Source organism: Lynx canadensis, chromosome A2, assembly GCF_007474595.2.
Source record: "Lynx canadensis isolate LIC74 chromosome A2, mLynCan4.pri.v2, whole genome shotgun sequence".
Taxonomy (NCBI): Eukaryota; Metazoa; Chordata; class Mammalia; order Carnivora; family Felidae; genus Lynx; species Lynx canadensis.
In genome coordinates, this window is record NC_044304.2 from 71,479,917 (window position 1) to 71,498,345 (window position 18,429).

The 18,429-nt window shown below is 44.4% G+C and overlaps 1 protein-coding gene across 2 annotated transcripts in view; it reads left to right on the forward strand.

Annotated features, from left to right (window-relative positions):
* GLI3 (GLI family zinc finger 3) overlaps positions 1-18,429 on the forward strand; it is a 281,557-nt gene that overhangs the window by 188,453 nt on the left and 74,675 nt on the right. For both annotated transcript variants that reach the window (XM_030307709.2, XM_030307710.2), the window contains exons 6-7: positions 35-181; positions 5,063-5,264. In XM_030307709.2, the coding sequence (XP_030163569.1) occupies positions 35-181; positions 5,063-5,264 (349 nt within the window). The remainder of the gene's footprint in view (positions 1-34; positions 182-5,062; positions 5,265-18,429) is intronic.

Below are 18,429 nucleotides of genomic sequence, written 5' to 3' on the forward strand. Positions count from 1 at the left end.
CTAGTCACCACGCTTTCCTTGTCTCCTCTCCTAGCCCCCCACGCCGGGGTCAGCCCAGCAGAATACTATCACCAGATGGCTCTGCTAGCTGGCCAGCGCAGCCCCTATGCAGACATCATTCCCTCCGCGGCCACTGCTGGCGCTGGGGCCATCCACATGGAATATCTTCACGCCATGGACAGTAAGTGATGGGGCTGTTTTCTGTAGTCCTGGTGGTGGCAGATGCTAACGCGTGAATTACAGAGGAAGATGCAAAGACGAGGTGATTGTCTAACTTCTGAAACCAGAGAAGGGGAAAGAACATTTGGTGCACTCCTTTCTTTGGTTTGCTAAGAAGCTTCCACAGATCTGGCCATCCCGAGACTCCTTGCAGAGCTCAGGGATACCGATGAGCTGGAACATGCCGGCGATTGTAATTTGGCAGCTGTTCAAAAAGCTCTCCTGCCCTGATGGTCGTGATAACAAAATCAGGGAACGTGTTTGATTCCATGGATGTGCTTCACCCAGTTCACTCCTTGGTTTTCTGGATTTTATGCTTTGGGAATTGATTTTGTTTTTAAATCTGTACTTGGTTTTTAAATTTGTCCATGGAGTTATTTTGCCTCATGTTTTTTTTACATGAAAAATTATATTTCACGAAGACCTTTTATCTAGGAAAAATAAAAAGCATTTCCAAACCAGAGCTATTTTTAGGACATAACAGTAGAAGATAAGGGCGTCATTTGATGCTTTTTTTAAAATTTTTTTTAATGTTTATTTTTGAGAGAGAGAAAGAGACAGAACATGAGTGGGAAAGGGGCGGAGAGAGAGGGAGACAAAGAATCAAAAGCAGGCTCTAGGCTCTGTGCTGTCAGCACAGAGCCCGATGTGGGGCTTGAGCTCACGAACCACGAGATCATGACCTGAGCTGAAGTCGGACACCTAACCACTGAGCCACTCAGGTGCCCCAATGCTTTTTATATCCCTTATTTTTGGATCCCTCAAGGCTTCTGATGATTCCTTTGGGTCACTTATCTAGCCATGTAGACAAATGAGCCTATAAATACCATGGTCCAGAACATCCAAGAGTTCTTATTTATTCAGATTCCTTAAGTTCCATTTGCCAGGTGCCAGAAAGAGGACGTGAAGCATCATCGGAGGTGTCAGCGAAAGCCACGACCCTTATGAATATGACAACTGTATGGCTTTGAGTTGGGCATTTGCTCTGGGTTTTGTTTGTTTTTCCCGGTAGCAGTGCTTTCTCATCTACGGTCTCTCTGGACTCTTATGTGACAAAGGTATAACATTGGTCCGCTCACTAGCAGTGGTGAGTAATTCAGCCTTCGGGTTTGGAGTAAAGAGAGGGTGATTGGCTTACACAGAGTAAGATCTACGGCCTTAGTCTCCTGACGGCCATGAAATAACGCAGTGTGTCACATAGGATCCTAACTTACGATGGTTTCCATTGGGGAATTCGTTACCACACACCACGTAGAAGAAACGTGTTACATCTTCTGCAGGGGTTTCGTTGTTTGGCTTTATAGAGTCAAGAGCTTATATTTCAGATTCATCATAATCACATTTCAATTAGGGATTGTTGAAAAAAACAAGTTCAGCGTTATTATGCAAATTAGTTATTTAAAAATCTGCAAATAAAGAATTAAAATAAGGGAGAATCCTTGGAAGGTCAGCCCATATTACCTTCTATATTTGATGAGAATGTGTTTAGTCAGGCAATGGCGGTTTTTATCTAAATAAAGGATGAAGCTACCCTTTTACTTTGTAAAAACTAATTAAAGGAATTTTAATTTGCCTGAGTATATGTTAAATTGATTGTCATTAAGTAGGAATTTAGATGTCCTATCATTCATCACATAAAAAGAAACCTCCTTTTTCTTTGTCAGAATTTTTTATTAGAGCAGAGAAACAAAACAATTAACAGAAAGCCAGATCAGAGATATCTGTGTTGGAATGCTAAGAATGCTCGGGCTTATATTTCAGAAGGAATCCATATAATCAGTGAAGAACTGGGCCACATCTCTTTCTCTTTCAGCTTTTTTTTTTTTAAGTTTATTTATTTATTTTGAGAGAGAGAGATAGGGTGGGGCAGAGAGAGGGAGAGAGAATCCCAAGCAGGTTCTTCGTGGAGCCCAAAGGGGGGCTTGAACTCTTGAATTCTGAGATCGTGACCTGAGCCAAAAATCAAGAGTTGGACACTTAACTAAGCCACCCAGGTGCCCCTCTTTCAGCTGTTTTTAAAATGTTCACCTTGTGTTTTAGCTGTTCCCCTTGACAGAGGATTCCAAATCACTGTTCCAAAATGCTGACTTTCTCTGTTTGCTTGATTATTAGGGGGTTAGGTAGAGTATATTCAAGGGTTAGAAAGTGCTTAAAATATTATCTTCCTGCTAAGAAAATGGAAATGACATTTAGCTAAACACAACATAAGAAGAGTACCCAGCATTTCAGTCGTAGGAGACTTTCCAGTGGAGAAGCAAAACAATTGTAAATTAAATGCCTAAGTGGGATGTGTACCTGCAGAGGCAGAGCCTGGCCGGGATCTAGCCGGTCATTGTGATCCACTGTGAACCAGATCTTCAGGACTCTTCAGGTGGCAGAAACCACAAGAAACTGGTTTTAACGAGCACTCGACTTTTTAATGTGCCAGCAATGGGCATATCTGGGTTTCAGCCACTTACAGGGTAGAGTACCCTACGTTGCATGTTTGAAGAAGCCAGTCTGTTTTATGGCTCTAATTCCTAATTTTTTGGGATTAATGACCTTAAAAGATAGGAGAGCAAGTAATCCCTATAAAGGACATTCTAGAGTTGAGGGCTCCTGAAAACTGTATTATTGGTATTGGTGGAAACTGACGTATATAAGCGCCCATCTTGGAGGGAAAAACAGACGGGCTGGACTAGCCAGGCCATGGACAATGTAAAGGTTTCCATGGCAGGGATGAAGGAAGGCCGCTGGGCTCTCTCTTTGGATGATATAAGGGGGTATGAGGCCTTTGTCGCTTTATAGCATCAGATAGCCACCTCATCTAGTGATTTAAAAAATTAGAGGTGTTCCAGGGATGATCTCTGTCTAGAATGTCCTGTCACTCTTAACTCTGCCAGTGGCAACTGAGACCCATTGAGAAGGGTTATTGCTGAGGATTATATGGAGGTGGACAGTAAGTCTGGTGTGTCCTCGGTGTTTCTTCATCGAAAACTATGATGAAATTAGCCTCTCCTGGTGAGTAAATGTGAAACATTTGTGTGTAAGGCAGATGCCATAGTAAAAGTAAGATGCTAATTTAGACACTAAAAGATGTGTACATAGTTGGGAAGGCTATATTTCTACTAGTGTGGCCTAAATCAGGCTGGTAATGAAATTAATCTAAATGAAGAACCCAAATTTGAATCTCTGAAAGAAAAATTTGAATAGGTACCATACTCGTCTTTCACACTGGTTCTCCAAGTTTATACATGGATGATGCTAACTTAACCTCCTAAGCTCCGGTTTGCCATTTATTTTTTCTAACTATAAAGTATATCTCTTTATAGTATTATCTATAGAATCTTTCATATTCTTCTATTTCATTAAATATCTTGAAGCATGTTGGATTGTTACCTTGTGTCAATGTCCATGGTGAAGAAAAGATTCCCATTGAATTTTCCAGAGACCCAAGTGCCTTGACTTTTTTCTATCAAGAAGGCTTACCTTCTACTTCAGGGTTTTGGCTGTCACTAAATTGCCGTGTCTACATATGCAGGTATACCCATACTCTGAAATAGAAACCCTCCATTGTTACTCAGAGCTAATCATGTTTGATGTGCCTCTTATGGAGTGGGATGATGTTCTCATTCTTTCATTAAACTTTAGTTTGATGACTCTGTAATGTAAATGTGACCTTAGAAAAAGCAGGAGTGTGGGCCTCTGAGACACATTGATACTAGTTCCTGAAATTCAGACCTCTAGTATCTACCAAATTGAAGGCAAATAGGCATTCAGTTTTTAACTCTTTAGATAAAAAGCATTGTATTATTAAGTTGGCACTCATTTAAGTAGGAGTTACTGACCTTCAGATTAGAGCTTCATCGGGGGAATCTTAATAAAAACTGAGATTCCTATAAATAAATGCTTTCTTCCCTATTAGTTCTGACTGGAGAAGCAAGGTCCAGAGAATTAAACTAGATTCATCAGCTCTCATTATAATGTTTGCATGGTTTCCCCTCCCCCCTAAAAAATCTGTTTTTTCTAGATTTGGAAAATCTGCAAACAAACCGCATCCTGAGATTTGTAATGTTTATTGGGACTCATGCCTTTAGTGTAGGGGACTGAGGCAGGGTTCCTCGGTGTAGGCACTAGTGGGGAGAGATGATTTCTCGTCGTGGGGGGCTGCCCTGTGTATCTCAGGCTGTTCAGCAGCATTCTTGGCCTCTACTCACTAGATACGAGTAGCACCCCATGAAATGTGATAACCAAAACGTCTCCAGATGTTGTCACATGTCCCCTGGGGGCATAGTTGCCCCCAATTGAGAGCCATTAATTTAGGATAATGCATTTATCGGTAGTTTTAGTAAAGCTCTAAGTATACATGGATCAGATAACTATAGAAATCATGGGGAAATGAGAGCCTAACTAAGCTGAATTTTTAATCTGAGGATGCTTTAATTCATTTTCTCCTTCGGCTCATTGCCTTAAAATGGTGTGTGTTGGGATGGGGAGGGGGTTGTGTTGTGTGACTGTGGGAACCACTGTCTTCGTCGCTTGTGGTGAATTAATGATGGGAATATCTAAGCAGCCGTCAGATTCATAAATCACTAGAAATGAGAGGGATAACACATGAAAGTCTTTCCCTTTTGTTTAGCAATTTATCATTTTGCCTGCACATTAATAAACAGAGCTCCCCTGAGGTAAGCCCTGGAAGATAAATATTTCTCCCTAATTTCCTCAATTGTAGCCAGTAGATCACAAGTGGGTGGAGAGGTCCTTGTCACCGCAAGTTGCCGGCTTCTTCCACCCAGGCGAGTAGCAATAAATAGGTACTGAGTACAACCGCAGGTAATCGGGCTCCGTTTTGTTTATATAACAGGCACCAGATTCCCCAGCCCCAGGCTGTCAGCCAGGCCGAGCCGAAAACGTACACTGTCCATATCACCGCTGTCCGATCACAGCTTTGACCTTCAGACTATGATAAGGACATCTCCCAACTCCTTGGTCACGATTCTCAATAATTCCCGCAGCAGCTCTTCAGCAAGTGGTTCCTATGGTCACTTGTCTGCAAGTGCAATCAGGTATGTATTTCCCCCGAATCCAGTATGTGTTTCTTTGATAAAGGGTCAGCGCTTGGCGGGCCCTGCATTTGCAAGACCCACGGCCTCTGAGGACGAACACAATCACGTGACACTGGGCCTGACCCGGGATGCCGGTCAGGTATCACTACAGTGGATTTTAGAGCCAGTTACTGGGCCAGTAATATTGTTTCACAGACGTTAGTTAGTAGCCTGTACGGAGATACGGACTTACTCACTTATGATGGAATCCACTGTCTAGAGGCAGTGCCTATGGCCAGTCTTTCATCCAAGCCCCTCTTACTAATTCGAGTTCTCTAGAGAGAAAACCAGCTTCATACCTGGTTGTGTGTAACACATGGAGGAACAGGAGCGGAAATCAAAAGGCCAGGCGTGGTTGTAATTCGTGGCTGTTCACTACGCAGAAAAGGTCTACAAAGGAAAGGTGTCAGCAGGGTTTTTAATCTAATGGAAAATAAATGTGATGACATTGGAAGACCTACCTGTCCGCGGCGATGGGGCAAACGAGGACTTCCCCGTTTTCCTGTTAAGTATTTTTAGCTTAATTTGAAAGATCTCTTCTTGTCATCCTCCTTTGGAGTACACCGGGAACATTTCGACACTTCCTTTGGTGCTACATTGTGTCTGTACTTGTACATGAAGGGACAAACACAGGCTTCTGTAAACATGCTTGCTATAAAATACTTCTCACTGCTAATGATCAAACTTGGGCCGATGTCAATAAGGGAATAAAAGTAAGCCGGGCGATGAATTGTAGGTATCTTTACACTTGGTTTGAACTCTGTGCATTACCAAAGAGTTATTTCAGGCCTAGAATTAGATCATGTTCTGGTTAATTCATTATGCCACCATGATTATCAGCTTTCGTGATCCTTTCCCCTCAGTTTTTTCCCCATAGTTGAAGAATTCAATGACTAGCAATCTTTTTGAACGGGAGTTTTGCAAACCACGAATGATTCCTTGCTTTGAAAAGTACATATCAAAAAGGCTGTTTCCCCTTGCTTTGAGTAAGTGAGGATTTGTTTATAGATGTGTTTCTACAAATGGACAGTAGCTTTAGTTCCTAATTGACGGGTGTTTCGTGATAGATATACATACTAGGGAAGCCCCAACAGTCTGGAAAAAAAAGGGTTAGCAGTTAGTAACATATCATATTAGCAAATGATGAATACCACTCTTTTTTCAACAATGTTCTCAATTACAGCTTTAATTCTTTGCTTGTTCAATATCAGTAATGCTCCTTGGCACACAAGTTAGTGTTTAAATATTGTAAATCCCCATGTTGACATGATGTCATTTTCTTCTGCTTTTCTTTGTTCTTTTAATATGCTCATTGAAGTGTGGAAACATGGAGGAAAAAGCAAGTAACTCTGCTTGTATGATAGCAGTCAGTGCTTACAGAGAGGTCCTGGGGTGTCTTCAGGATTAGCCACAACAGTCACAGATGTAGGTTTAGAGTTGGGCGCGTCTGTAGTCAGAGTTCAGGTTTGCCCCCAGCTCTGCAACTTTCCTTGCCTGTCAGCTCTTTGAAGTTCAGTGTTCACATGTGTAAGCTAGAGACAAGACACCGCTATGTAGGAAAGGACACATTTTACGGACGCTGGCATGCATCTGCAGTGCCAGGATGAAGACCTTTAGCCACTGGCAAATTCTCACGACGACTGATCCTGGATGGTCCGTGCAGGAGATGAGCTATCACGGTCTGGCCGTGCGACCCCCATGACCCTCCCAGTCGGGCTCTGAGGAAGGGTGCCCATTTCAGAACCGTAGCCTGGCTGTTTCTGCACTCCTGGCAAATACTCACAGCGTCTTCGACTGCCAGTGGCTGTATGTCAATTTGCTGAAATTATGTAACCGTTATGTGGCTTGACTAGAGGTCATATCATCAAAGTATGAGAAATATGGCATGCGAGAATAATCCCAAATGATACTCACCCAGAATCACTTATACGCATTTATTTTTTTTGCTTCTTTTTAATTTATCCTCCTCCTGGCTCTCTGCCCAGCTAGTTTGACTTTTTCCAGCATCTAAGAGCCTCAGATTTGAATACGGTCCATTGACGGTCACAACGTTGTCTTTCTTTATTCTCACCCCTGCCCCCATCTTCTCTGTCTTCTTGATCTGCTCACCTTTGCCCAGGTAATCTAGTACCAAATTCTGACTTGGCTTGATCATTTTCCCCTGCCTCCAAAGAGCTGCCACACAGACCCTGTCATTCTCATTAGAGCTGGAAGAGGAAGTTCACATTTGGCCCAGCCACCATGCACTCAGGTTCTTCCTCACCTTTGGATCCTTTCCATTCTGTCTTCTCTCTGGCAGCCTGACCTCTCATTCTTCAGTAGACAGCCAGTGTGTGTTAGGATCAGACGTAGCTTTTAATGCATGGAAGGTAATGCAGGTAGCCCAGGACGTGATCGGCGTGCCATATAATACAGTAATTAGAATCATTATCATCAGCATTGTTTGTCCGTCCTGTAGCGGGAGTGATGTTAGTGCTTTGCTTGCCCTGTTCTCAGTTTGAACGTGTGCACTAAAAACTCACTTGGGAAATAATCAGTACATAGTAGGACCAGTGGATGGCAGGGAAAGAGAAGAAGCATGAGCACAGAAAGCTAGAAAGGGTAGCTAACTTTGTCCCGAGGGCAAGACACAGGAGCAAGCGTGGACTTAGGATGCGTGTAATCTCTGCCGTGCTTGGTGTGAGGCACTCTCATTGTTTTCATGTCACGGTGATTTTGGAAAGCATACTCTTACCCTTGTTTTACGCATCAACATGGTGGGCCTTTGCAAGAGAAAGTCGGAGAAGGTCACATGCCAATTCTCCAATTCCCTGCTTTTTTTTTTTTTTTTTAATGTTTACTTATTTTTGAGAGACAGAGAGAGACAGAGACAGAGTGTGAGCTGGAGAGGGACAGAGAGAGAGGGAGACACAGAATTCAAAGCAGGCTCCAGGCTCTGAGCTGTCAGCACAGAGCCCGATGCGGGGCTTGAACTCATGAACCTTGAGATTGACCTAAACTGAAGTCGGACGCTTAACGCACTGAGCTACCCAGGTGCCCCATCCAATTCCCTGGTTTTTTTTGGTTTTTTTTGTTTTTTTTTTTTTAATTTTTTTTTCAACGTTTATTTATTTTTGGGACAGAGAGAGACAGAGCATGAACGGGCGAGGGGCAGAGAGAGAGGGAGACACAGAATCGGAAACAGGCTCCAGGCTCTGAGCCATCAGCCCAGAGCCTGACGCGGGGCTCGAACTCACGGACCGCGAGATCGTGACCTGGCTGAAGTCGGACGCTTAACCGACTGCGCCACCCAGGCGCCCCCAATTCCCTGTTTTTTAACTGACCCCAAACGCATTTGGCTTTTTCACTCTTTTCGTTACCTAACCTGCTTCTGACATCAGGAGTGCACAGAATAATGTTGTTGGTTAAGTTGTAAAGAGGACGTTCAGTTTTCTAACAAACGTCGTAGCGATCTTCTTCACCTAGCGGTCCAGTCCAGGTGCTATTCTCCAAGAGGCTGCTAACAGGCTTGCCACTATTTGAAACACCATGTTTGCTGGCTCATCCAGAACTTTGCTGTCTGCATCCCCTCTGCTAGAATGCACGTGCCAGAGGGCTGTGTTTTCACGGCTGCACACTGCCCCCCACAACGTCTGTGCCTTGTCACCTTGACACCACTCAGTGGATATTTCTTGAGTGAATAAATGAAGGAGCTCTTTAGTGAGTAATTAGAATTCTCATCACCACCTTTATTAAAGGAACTTCCTACATGATAGATGAATAATTCTGACTTTCAGAATATTACAGTCTTTATGAATAGTGTATGTCCATAGGTTGATAGCTATAGAGAGATAGAGGGATGGATACAAAATAAAGGGACAAAAAAAGCAAATGTCTCTCTTTGTGTATGGTTCTTACTTAATATTTCAGAGTGCTGTAAAAATACCATGGAAAGCATGTATTGGGGTGCCTGAGTGGCTCAGTTGGTTAAGCGTCTGACTCTTGACTTTGGCTCAGGTCACCATCTCACAGTTCATGGGATGGAGCCCCGCATTGAGCTGACAGGGGAGAGCCTGCTTGGGATTCTCTGTTTCCCTCTGTCTCTGCCCCTCCCCGACTCATGCTTGCTCATTCTCTCTCTCTGTCTCTCAAAATAAATAAACATTTGGAAAAAGAAAAGCAGCAAGTATTTATTCACAAAAGCCCCTTGGCATGTTTAAACACAATACTTGATTTTAATGTCTCACTTTTCAAACATCTTGTCCCAATGTCCACCATAAGCCTTTTTCTTATATATATCATGACTAAAATGACCATTCAGAAAAACCCCACGCACTTAGAAAGGTTGTGAAATATTCGACTGTCTCAAGAAGTTTTACCTTGTCTATCTCCCTGAAGACTCCCGTCTAGGCCTAGATGATTCCCATTTATCAAAGACAACCAGCAACCTCCACTCTATGTGGTTAAGGCGGATGTTATAAATACCCACTTAAGGGCAGTACCGTAGCAGTACCCCTGCTTCTGCTGCTGCCTTCCCCTCGAGATTGAACTGCTGTCGGAAGAGAGGGCTTTCCAGTGACCCTCCTCTCCCCGTTGTCTTCTGGTGAACATAAACAGAATGATGAGGAACCCACTCATTTCCAATCCACCTGTTCCAGCGTTCCAGCTTTGACTTTAATGGCCAACACAAAGATGGGTGTGTGTCCTTCGTGGTTTGGGGTCTGGCGTGGCCAGGACCGACGTCTCCCCGGAAGCGGGAGTCAGGTGCCCATCACCGCAACGCCACCAGTGGAAACAGGCTGTCCGCTGCCAGCACCGCGGGCTCCAGCTGGGGACGGGACAGCCTGTGTGTCCCTGCCCAGCGGCAGCTGCCGGAGGAAGTGCGCGTCTGGCCGGTCCGCTGTCACTTCCCGAGGCCGGACAGGAACAAGCTCGGCCTCCGCAGCGGCTCGGCTCTGAGCTTATGTGTGCTGGTCACAAGTTGGGAGGGGCGACATTGAGGGATAGGTGAACACCATGCCAATGACCCCAGGGTCCTGAAACACTGATTGCATCTTCTGAAAGTGGCGACAAACTCCTGCCCCCAGTGGCAGCGAAAGCGATGAATACTAACGGAGAAAGATCGTTCTTATTTACTGCCATAGGTGGCCATTGGCTTTATATAGCCCTTCAGTTAATCAGTTAGTCATTCGCTCCGCAGAGATTTAGCTCCATATTCAGCTCTGTGCTGGTCACTGTGCTGGGCATGGGGGCTACCAAAATGGGTGAGAGGCATGACCCCTGCCCTCACAGAACTCATGAAGGGGACAAGCCTCCGATCAGGTACGAAAGAATGAGTGGGGCAGATGAGACCCTGGGACGGGAAGAGCTTGGCTATTGAGGACCGTCAGCAGCCCAGGGCGCCAGATGGCAGTGAACAGGGAGGGTGTCCCAAAGCCTGAGGTTGGAGGCAGGCAGGGGCCAGGTTGTGCACAGCCCCGGGCCACTGATCCAGGAACAGCAGGAAGCCTTCAAAGCTCCCAAGGAGGCTGCATTGTGTCAGGGTCCAGGGAGCTGAGGCTCAGAGAGGCTAGTGGGCTAGATCAGAGGCGCTCAGCTACTTACGGGGCAGAGCCTAGTGTATCCCAACCCTGAACTACTTTCTGTCCGCGAGGCCTTCCTTCACTTAGAAATCTCCAGTGGGAGGCACGGTTAAAAGGCCTGGGAGGAAGTGCTCTTCCTAACAGGGGACCAGTATTAATACCTGAGGATGTTTTTGAAAAACTGATGTTTTTTTCTACCCACGTCTGCATGGCCGAGCAGTTACATGGAGAATGTGTCACTGGTATTCATGTTCCTGGAGGTCCTGTCTGTTGTTTGTTTAATGGAAAGTGGCTTTTTAGAGCTTTTTAAAACACTTCTGTCGTATAAAGCCGAATGGATTTTTGCCCAAGGCAGTATTCACAGAGCACGTATGCGTCAGTGCAAATGTGGGGGTGATATTTACTTCCTTTGTGAGTGTGCGGGTCTTACTCGTGTGCTCCTTACTTCCGAGGATGCTGGGTTTTCCAGTAAACTTGTCCTGGGAGCTTTTACGGATGGAAGTAGAAGCTTTATTTTTCTGTTTTCAAATAAAAGCACGTGCAGGCATGTGTGTCCTGGGGCCTGTACATACACAAGTTCTAATAGGTGTCAGCCTGTTCTCAGCAAAACTGCAAAGAATTGTTCTTGCTTTGAATGGCAGCTGTGGTGCAGGAAATTCCACAGCTGTAACGAGAACGTGGACAACCCTGTTAGCGCAGTAGCCACAGAGTGGCCACAAAGTCCGTTTTGATTAGAATGCCTCCTCCCCCACCCCCCGCCCCCACTTTTCTTTCTTCTTTCTTCTTGAAGCCAGTGTGTCCAACTGTGGCATTTGACTGTTGCCTAACTTGACCTCTGATACCAGTTTCATGAGCCAAAGAGCTTGGAGAAATCGGCTCCGGAAAGGCAAATGTCCCCATTGGATTCTTTACACAGAAATTACAGTATGAAGTTTCTTTTTGTTTGTTTGTTTTAAGTTTATTTCTTTATTCTGAGAGTGAGTTGGGGAGGGGCAGGGAGAGAGAATCCCAAGCAGGCTCTCTGCACTGCCAGCACGGAGCCTGATGCAGGGCTTGAACTCATGAGCCATGAGATCATGACCTGAGCCGAAACCTAAGAGTCTGACGCTTAACCGACTGAGCCACCCAGGCGCCTCAACAGCATGAAGTTTCTTGATCCCAGTGCCACGGCCTAAAGTAATACATCATAAAAGTATCAAGCGCATTTCTGTTAAGGGCGTTTCAGAAATTCACGTCTGAGCAAAATGCAACCACCAGAACAATTGAAAAACACGTTTATAAAAGTTAGCACTGATTTTATACTGAAAACAAGACATTTCCCAAGAATCCAGAGGCACCACATGTGCTTTACCCTTCACGCTGGCTGGAGATGGTGAGGGTTCCAGAAATGAACCTGGGATCTGATTGGCCTCCCTGCTGAAGCAAATTTAAGTGAGATGTGTGGAGCGCTGCTCAGTGCCCCACGGTCTCCTCCTCCTTTCCCCGTCTAGGTTGTACGTTAACACACAGGGACCATAGCCAATTCAGTGCAAGTGGACGTCCCTTGGCAGCTCTCAGGAAAATCGCCATCTTACGTCTGGATGGAAGTCATTAAATGATAAAACGGAAGCTTTTACCTTTAAGTGTGCAGTGGCTGGGTGATCCAGCCTCTAGCTATCTTTCTTAAAATTTATTTATTTATTTGAGAGAGAGAGAGAGAGAGAGCACTTGTGTGCCCGCACGAGCGGCGGAGGGGCAGAGAGGGAGGGAGGGAGAGAATCCCAAGCAGGCTGTGCACTGCCAGCACAGAGCCCCAACACGGGGCTCAAGCCCACAAACTGTGAGATCGTGACCTGAGCCAAAACCAGTAGTTGGACGCTGAACTGAGCCACTCAGGCGCCCCTGGCCCCTTGCCATTGTTCTTATGATTCCTCGGTTTATTTTCCTGGTTTTTATTTAGTGACAGACAGAGCTCTTTCAATATTGTAATCCGCTCTGTTTACCCTCCCAACATATAGGACTGCAGCAGGCCAAATTAGGCGGCTGTGTTGTTCCAAGATTTCACTGCCAGGCACCCCACCCACCCTCTTACCCCTACCGTGTGTAGAATTCCTGCACTGTTTCTAAAACACACGGGCTTATCTTACAGCCATTTAAATTGGGTTTCATCCATCTGACTTGAATAGTAATGACTGTGAAATACATTTACGTATAGTAAGGTTGAATAAATGTTTAAGGAATGATTGTCTGCAATACCAACTCTAGCGTCCCCACTTACGTTATCATTCTAGGAGTTAAATATAAATTTGATTCACAGATTGATCACAAGGTTTCTGTACAAATGTTGACTCACATTACTTCCTTGGTGTGAAAAAAACAATGTTGTGAAAGTGAAAACTGATTATGAATTTCGAACTTCTCTGTATTGATTGTAATAATATGTAACTTTTCCAATTTTAAAAATGATTTTATGCTTTGGGACTATAAATGAGATCTATAGAAGTACTTAGTTAAAATGTAACCGAGTTGAAGAATGACCTAGTGTGTGCGTTTTAGGACATTTCATTTAACTTCTTTTCTTCCTACTTAACACTCCAAATTTTAGCCAGACTGGGGATACTTGCTGAGATTCCCAGACAGGAGACTTCCGGAGGAGTGAGGTGAGACTATGTATTTACTGCAAATTAAGAAATGAGGCCCAGTTTGCAAAATTTAACCACACTTTGCAAAAGAAGATTGACAAAACTTTACCTCTATTTTTGGTAGAGAATAAATACATCAAAACTCTCTCAAAGATTCAGACTTTGGGAGTTTTCATTTTAAACCTTTGGAAAATAGGAGAGCTTTTTCCCACTCAGTTGAAGTTTGTTGATCATTGTTAGCTTAGCTCAGAGCTGAACATAATGGGGGAACTGACCGTGAGTAGTTTTTGTTTTTTGTATTGTTTTTTAAAAATGTTTATTTATTTGTTTTGAGAGAGAGAGAGAGAGAGAGAGCAAGCGAGTGCTCATGCACATGGGGGACAGGCAGAGAGAGAGAAGGGGAGAGAGAATCCCAAGCAGGCTCCGTGCTGTCAGCGCAGAGCCCAACCCGGGGCTAGATCTCATGATCTCACAAACTGAAATCATGACCTGAACTGAAATCAAGGGTCGGACGCTTAACCAACTGAGCCACCCATGCGCCCAAGTGTCCGTGTGTGTGTAATTTTATTTACATGTGCTCAGAGTTCTATCCCTGAGTCACCAAACATAGAGGAATGCCCCTTTAAGGTATTGTATAAAACAAAAAATTTAATAACTCTGTATCTGTCCTAATGGATAGAAATTATATTTGATGGAAGAGAATACCACCTATATTATAGTCAACGACCTAAAATCCCTCTTTTACTCTTTTTTCTGCTCTTGAGAAAAGGGAAGGTCAAATTAGTATTGAAATTACTTTATTCTGACTTTATAACTGTTGTCCTAGGAGAGTGTTGCTCAAAGTGTTTTGCCAGGATCACTAGTTTCTAGAAGATCCTCTGCTGTATCTGGGCTGGGACGCTTGGAATACACATCCCGTAGTCACAGCACCACAGGATCCCGGGCTTGTGGGACCCATATTCCTCAGACTTCTGTGACTTTAGCACTTCTTTTTCTTCTCCTCCATAAGACTTATTTTGGGATCATTGTCTCGGCAGGCCTGTGACCTTGTTAGCACGTTGCTTGGGAAGATGGGGGCCATCTGATGCTTCTCTCCTAGTCTCATTGACTAAATATAGATAATTAGAGGTCACATTGTTATGAATGTTTGTGTGTTTTAAGTTACCCCACCTTTCGTGTAGTCATTGGGAAAAGAAGTGAAAGCTCTAAAAAGTTTTCTTTAATTATATTTAATATAGCTAAATATTGAGTGATGAGGATCCAGAAGCCCGATTGTAAAATTAATCTTTCTTCAAGTGATCCACAGGAAAGAATAGGGTGCACAGAAATGTAAAAGACTTTGAAGTAATAAAGTTCAGGTAGACCAAGTTTTAAATAGACTGTGTCTTCCTTTAGAGGACACAGAAGAGATTTATAAAAATTCCCAACAATAGCAATACTTTATATCTCTAGGAAATTATGAAATGAATACATGAACTATTTAGCAAGTTATTTTTTTTTTTTTAGGGTTTCTAAAGGTAGGATTTATTTTTTGTTCTTTTTAATTCTGACCTCCGTGTTCAGCAAAGACTATCCTCAGCCACTGACGTCCTATAGAACAATCGGAACCTAGACACTAATTTAGTTTCTACTGTGTTTTACAGACACATTGTCAAATTGTAGCTTTCAGAGGAAAACACGCTTTCCTTTGAATGGACTGCTCTGACTGTGATCGGCCCCCAAAGATTCCACGTCTTAATCCCAGGAACACATGAGCACGTTACCTTATACAGTAGAAGGAATTTTGTAGCTGTGGTTAAGGATGTTGGGACGAGGAGATGAGTTTGGATTATTCAGGTGGCCCTGATGTAATGAAAAGCATCCTTCCAAGAGGAAGGCAGGGGTGTGTCAGAGTTCGAGTTGGAGAAGAGGGTCGGAGTGATATGGGGCCATGAGCAGAGGATGCGGGCAGCTTCTAAAGTGCCTGTGGACTCCAGAAGAACACACGCTGGTTTCGTGAGCCACCAAGATAGTGTGTGTGACTTAAGTGATAGTAACTAAGCCACTGAGTTGGCGGTAATTCGCTGCGGCGGCAATTGGGAACTGAGGAAGAGATTTGGTGACTCGCTGACTCACCGTTGAGTGCCCGCTGTGTGCTGGGCAGTGTTCCAGGCACCAAAGGGTCAGCTCTTCGGGACCCTTCAGTCTAGAGGGAGGGAGGGTGTGACTTCGGAGTATGCCGGTGTGAGTGGGGAACAGAGATGTCCAACAGGAGAGAGTGATTGGACCAGTCATGCCGAGGGGCTCATTGAGACAGACCGTGAGTCTCAGAAGGCCTTGCTCTCTGAGCAGGTGACGTGTAAAAGCTGAGACCCAGCCATACTGAGCTCAGGAAGGACACCGCAGTGCAGTGTGCGGGCACTCTCCTGCTGATCCCTGACCCCCCCCTCCCGTGGGAATTCCTCAGCGGTTCTCCCCGTGCATCCTTTCTGTTGTTGCCGACACCCCTATGCAGTGCCCAAACATCACCCCTCTTCTGCTCCTTCCTCACCAACTCTGTCTCCACCTCCACACTCTCCGGAAAGCGAGCAGAGCCTTGGCTCCAGATCCTGGCTGATGCTGTGACAGAGCCAAGAACCACGTCTGTCATCGAGTTCTGCAGAGGCTCTGCGATCTGGAGGAGCAGCCAGCTCCCCGCAGCGCCTCGAGGAGGCAGCGGCAGCCCCGGCTCTGCAGGCTGGGACAAGGCCACCGCGGGTGCCCGCCACCGCCTGCCCTTTGCGTGTGGAGGAGAGTGCACTCCCGTGGCTGGCTCCTTAGGAATAAGCAGTGAGGTTGAACACGCTCATCCGTTGTGCCTGTTCTCGTGGTATCCCTAAGAGTTGACATGGATTTTGGAGGTTTATTCCTGTCACCTGCAAAAAAGCAGGCCCACAAGGGGATGGGACGTTGGTTCCCCAAATGTGTCAAAAGCTGCCCCCGCCCTTCCTTCTGTCCGCTGAGGTCAAACTGATTGTATCTTGAGGACAGGGCCCACCCGGCAGCAGGAGGCCTTGCTCCCTGCTCTCCCACATCTTCTTAAAAGGAAAAATAGACCCATCCTGCGTGGCTATGAACATCTGTACGTTACTCATATATACAACCGAGGGTGTTTCCTGCCCTATGAAATGGTTTCTCTAATGGCCTCGATTCCTAATCAGGTCCTGACTTTTTTGAGCCCCCAGATGTCGTGCCTCTGAGAATTAGAAGTGTAACTGACCGTCCGTGCTCCCTCCCACGCCTGCCTGATCGTGTGGCCTCAGGAAACTCTGGCAAGATGTCTGGAGGCTCCTGCAAAGTCTGTGTCTCACTGTAAATACGTGTGTAGTGGGCTCTTTTGGTTTTTGCTTTTTTAATGAGCAGAATAAGGTAGTTATACTCCGTAATACCCATTCACCAAAAGGAGAAGGGTGGGGGTGTTAAATCATTGTGTTTTTTGATGAATGGCTTGTACACTGAAAAATAAATTGGACAAACGGGCATAGAGCTCAGTGAACATGAAATCAGCTATTAGAAGAAAGCTTGTGGACAAATTCTGAGGCAGATATGCATCTTTTGATTAATGCCCTATCAATCATCCACACGGCTACCTTAGCTGAGTCTTGCCGTAATCATTCATGGTTGCTTTCGGAAACACGCAGAAACTGTAGCACCGCAGAAACGGAATATTATTACTGATTTCTCCCTAACTTACTGTGAACAATGACTGTTTTCACCATGTTTCTGCTTTCCTTTATTAAAGAACTACAATACAGAATGAAAGGAGAGTTCCTCTAAGCCTGGCGAAATTCTCATAGGGTATTCTTAATGATATTCAGTCTTAAATGGGCAAGCTATTGTAATGCAAGGTTCTCTGTAGGAATAATAGTAATGTAATCCCATTGAAGCTGCCTTTCATGGATTGTAGTCAAATAGGCAAAATGTGGAGTCACATTAATGAACAGAGTATATCTTCGGAATTATTACTTAAAGTTGTTGAAATGGTTTGCATTTTGTTATTGTAATTATTATATTCTCAGTTAATGCGCTTAACAGCAATAGTAATTAACCCACCAGATTGGAAATTTGCATGAATTCTACCTTTGACATTACAAGAAACCCTGATTCTTTCTGGGTATTATGCAGCAGGATGGGGGAAATACATATATATGGTTTTTTTCACCGATTATTTTTAAGAAAGAAATGTTCATGAATGCAATTAGAGTTTTTCATGCATTTTTTTAAAACCATTGGAAAATTCCTCAAGAACACTTCATTCTTTTAAGAGGACTTGATTCCTAAACTGTGCTGGCACAAAGAATGGTTTGGCACTGTCTACTTGTCGAGAAATCTTTAGGTAATAGTGTGGCTTCCTCGGAATTTACTGTAGTGGCTTGGGCGACGCTGTGGCATAATGAAGCGGTGACAGGCATTAGCATGTATAATGGGCTTTCATAGACATTTAATGCCATTTAGCTGGGAGAGGGGGCTGTGCTCTCCCATTGGAATATTCCTCTACCGAAGCCCATTGATCACCGATTTCAGCCAGGAGAGGTTAATCCATCAGCTTCTGTAACCAGACGGCACTGATGGAAATTCTTTAGGTGGCATTCTGGATGAACCAAGCTTTCCATCTTTACAAACAAATGAGTGATATGACAAGCATGGTGTTCAAAACACATTTAACCAATTGATTTTCCTTCCTCTTGTAATAAGATCTGGAGACATATGAAAGCACGCAGCGTGAGCTGAGATTAAAGGAATTGCCCCATGCGCAGGAACATACAGCACAGAGCCAATAAAAATACTATAAAGCATGTCGTCACCCATTCTCATTTTTATATGAAGTTTGTTATTGCAATAAATAGCCGTTATTGAGCAGACGCCTTTTGTTTCCGTTTTGCTGAAGCTTCTTTCAGGTGTGTGTGTGTGTGTGTGTGTGTGTGT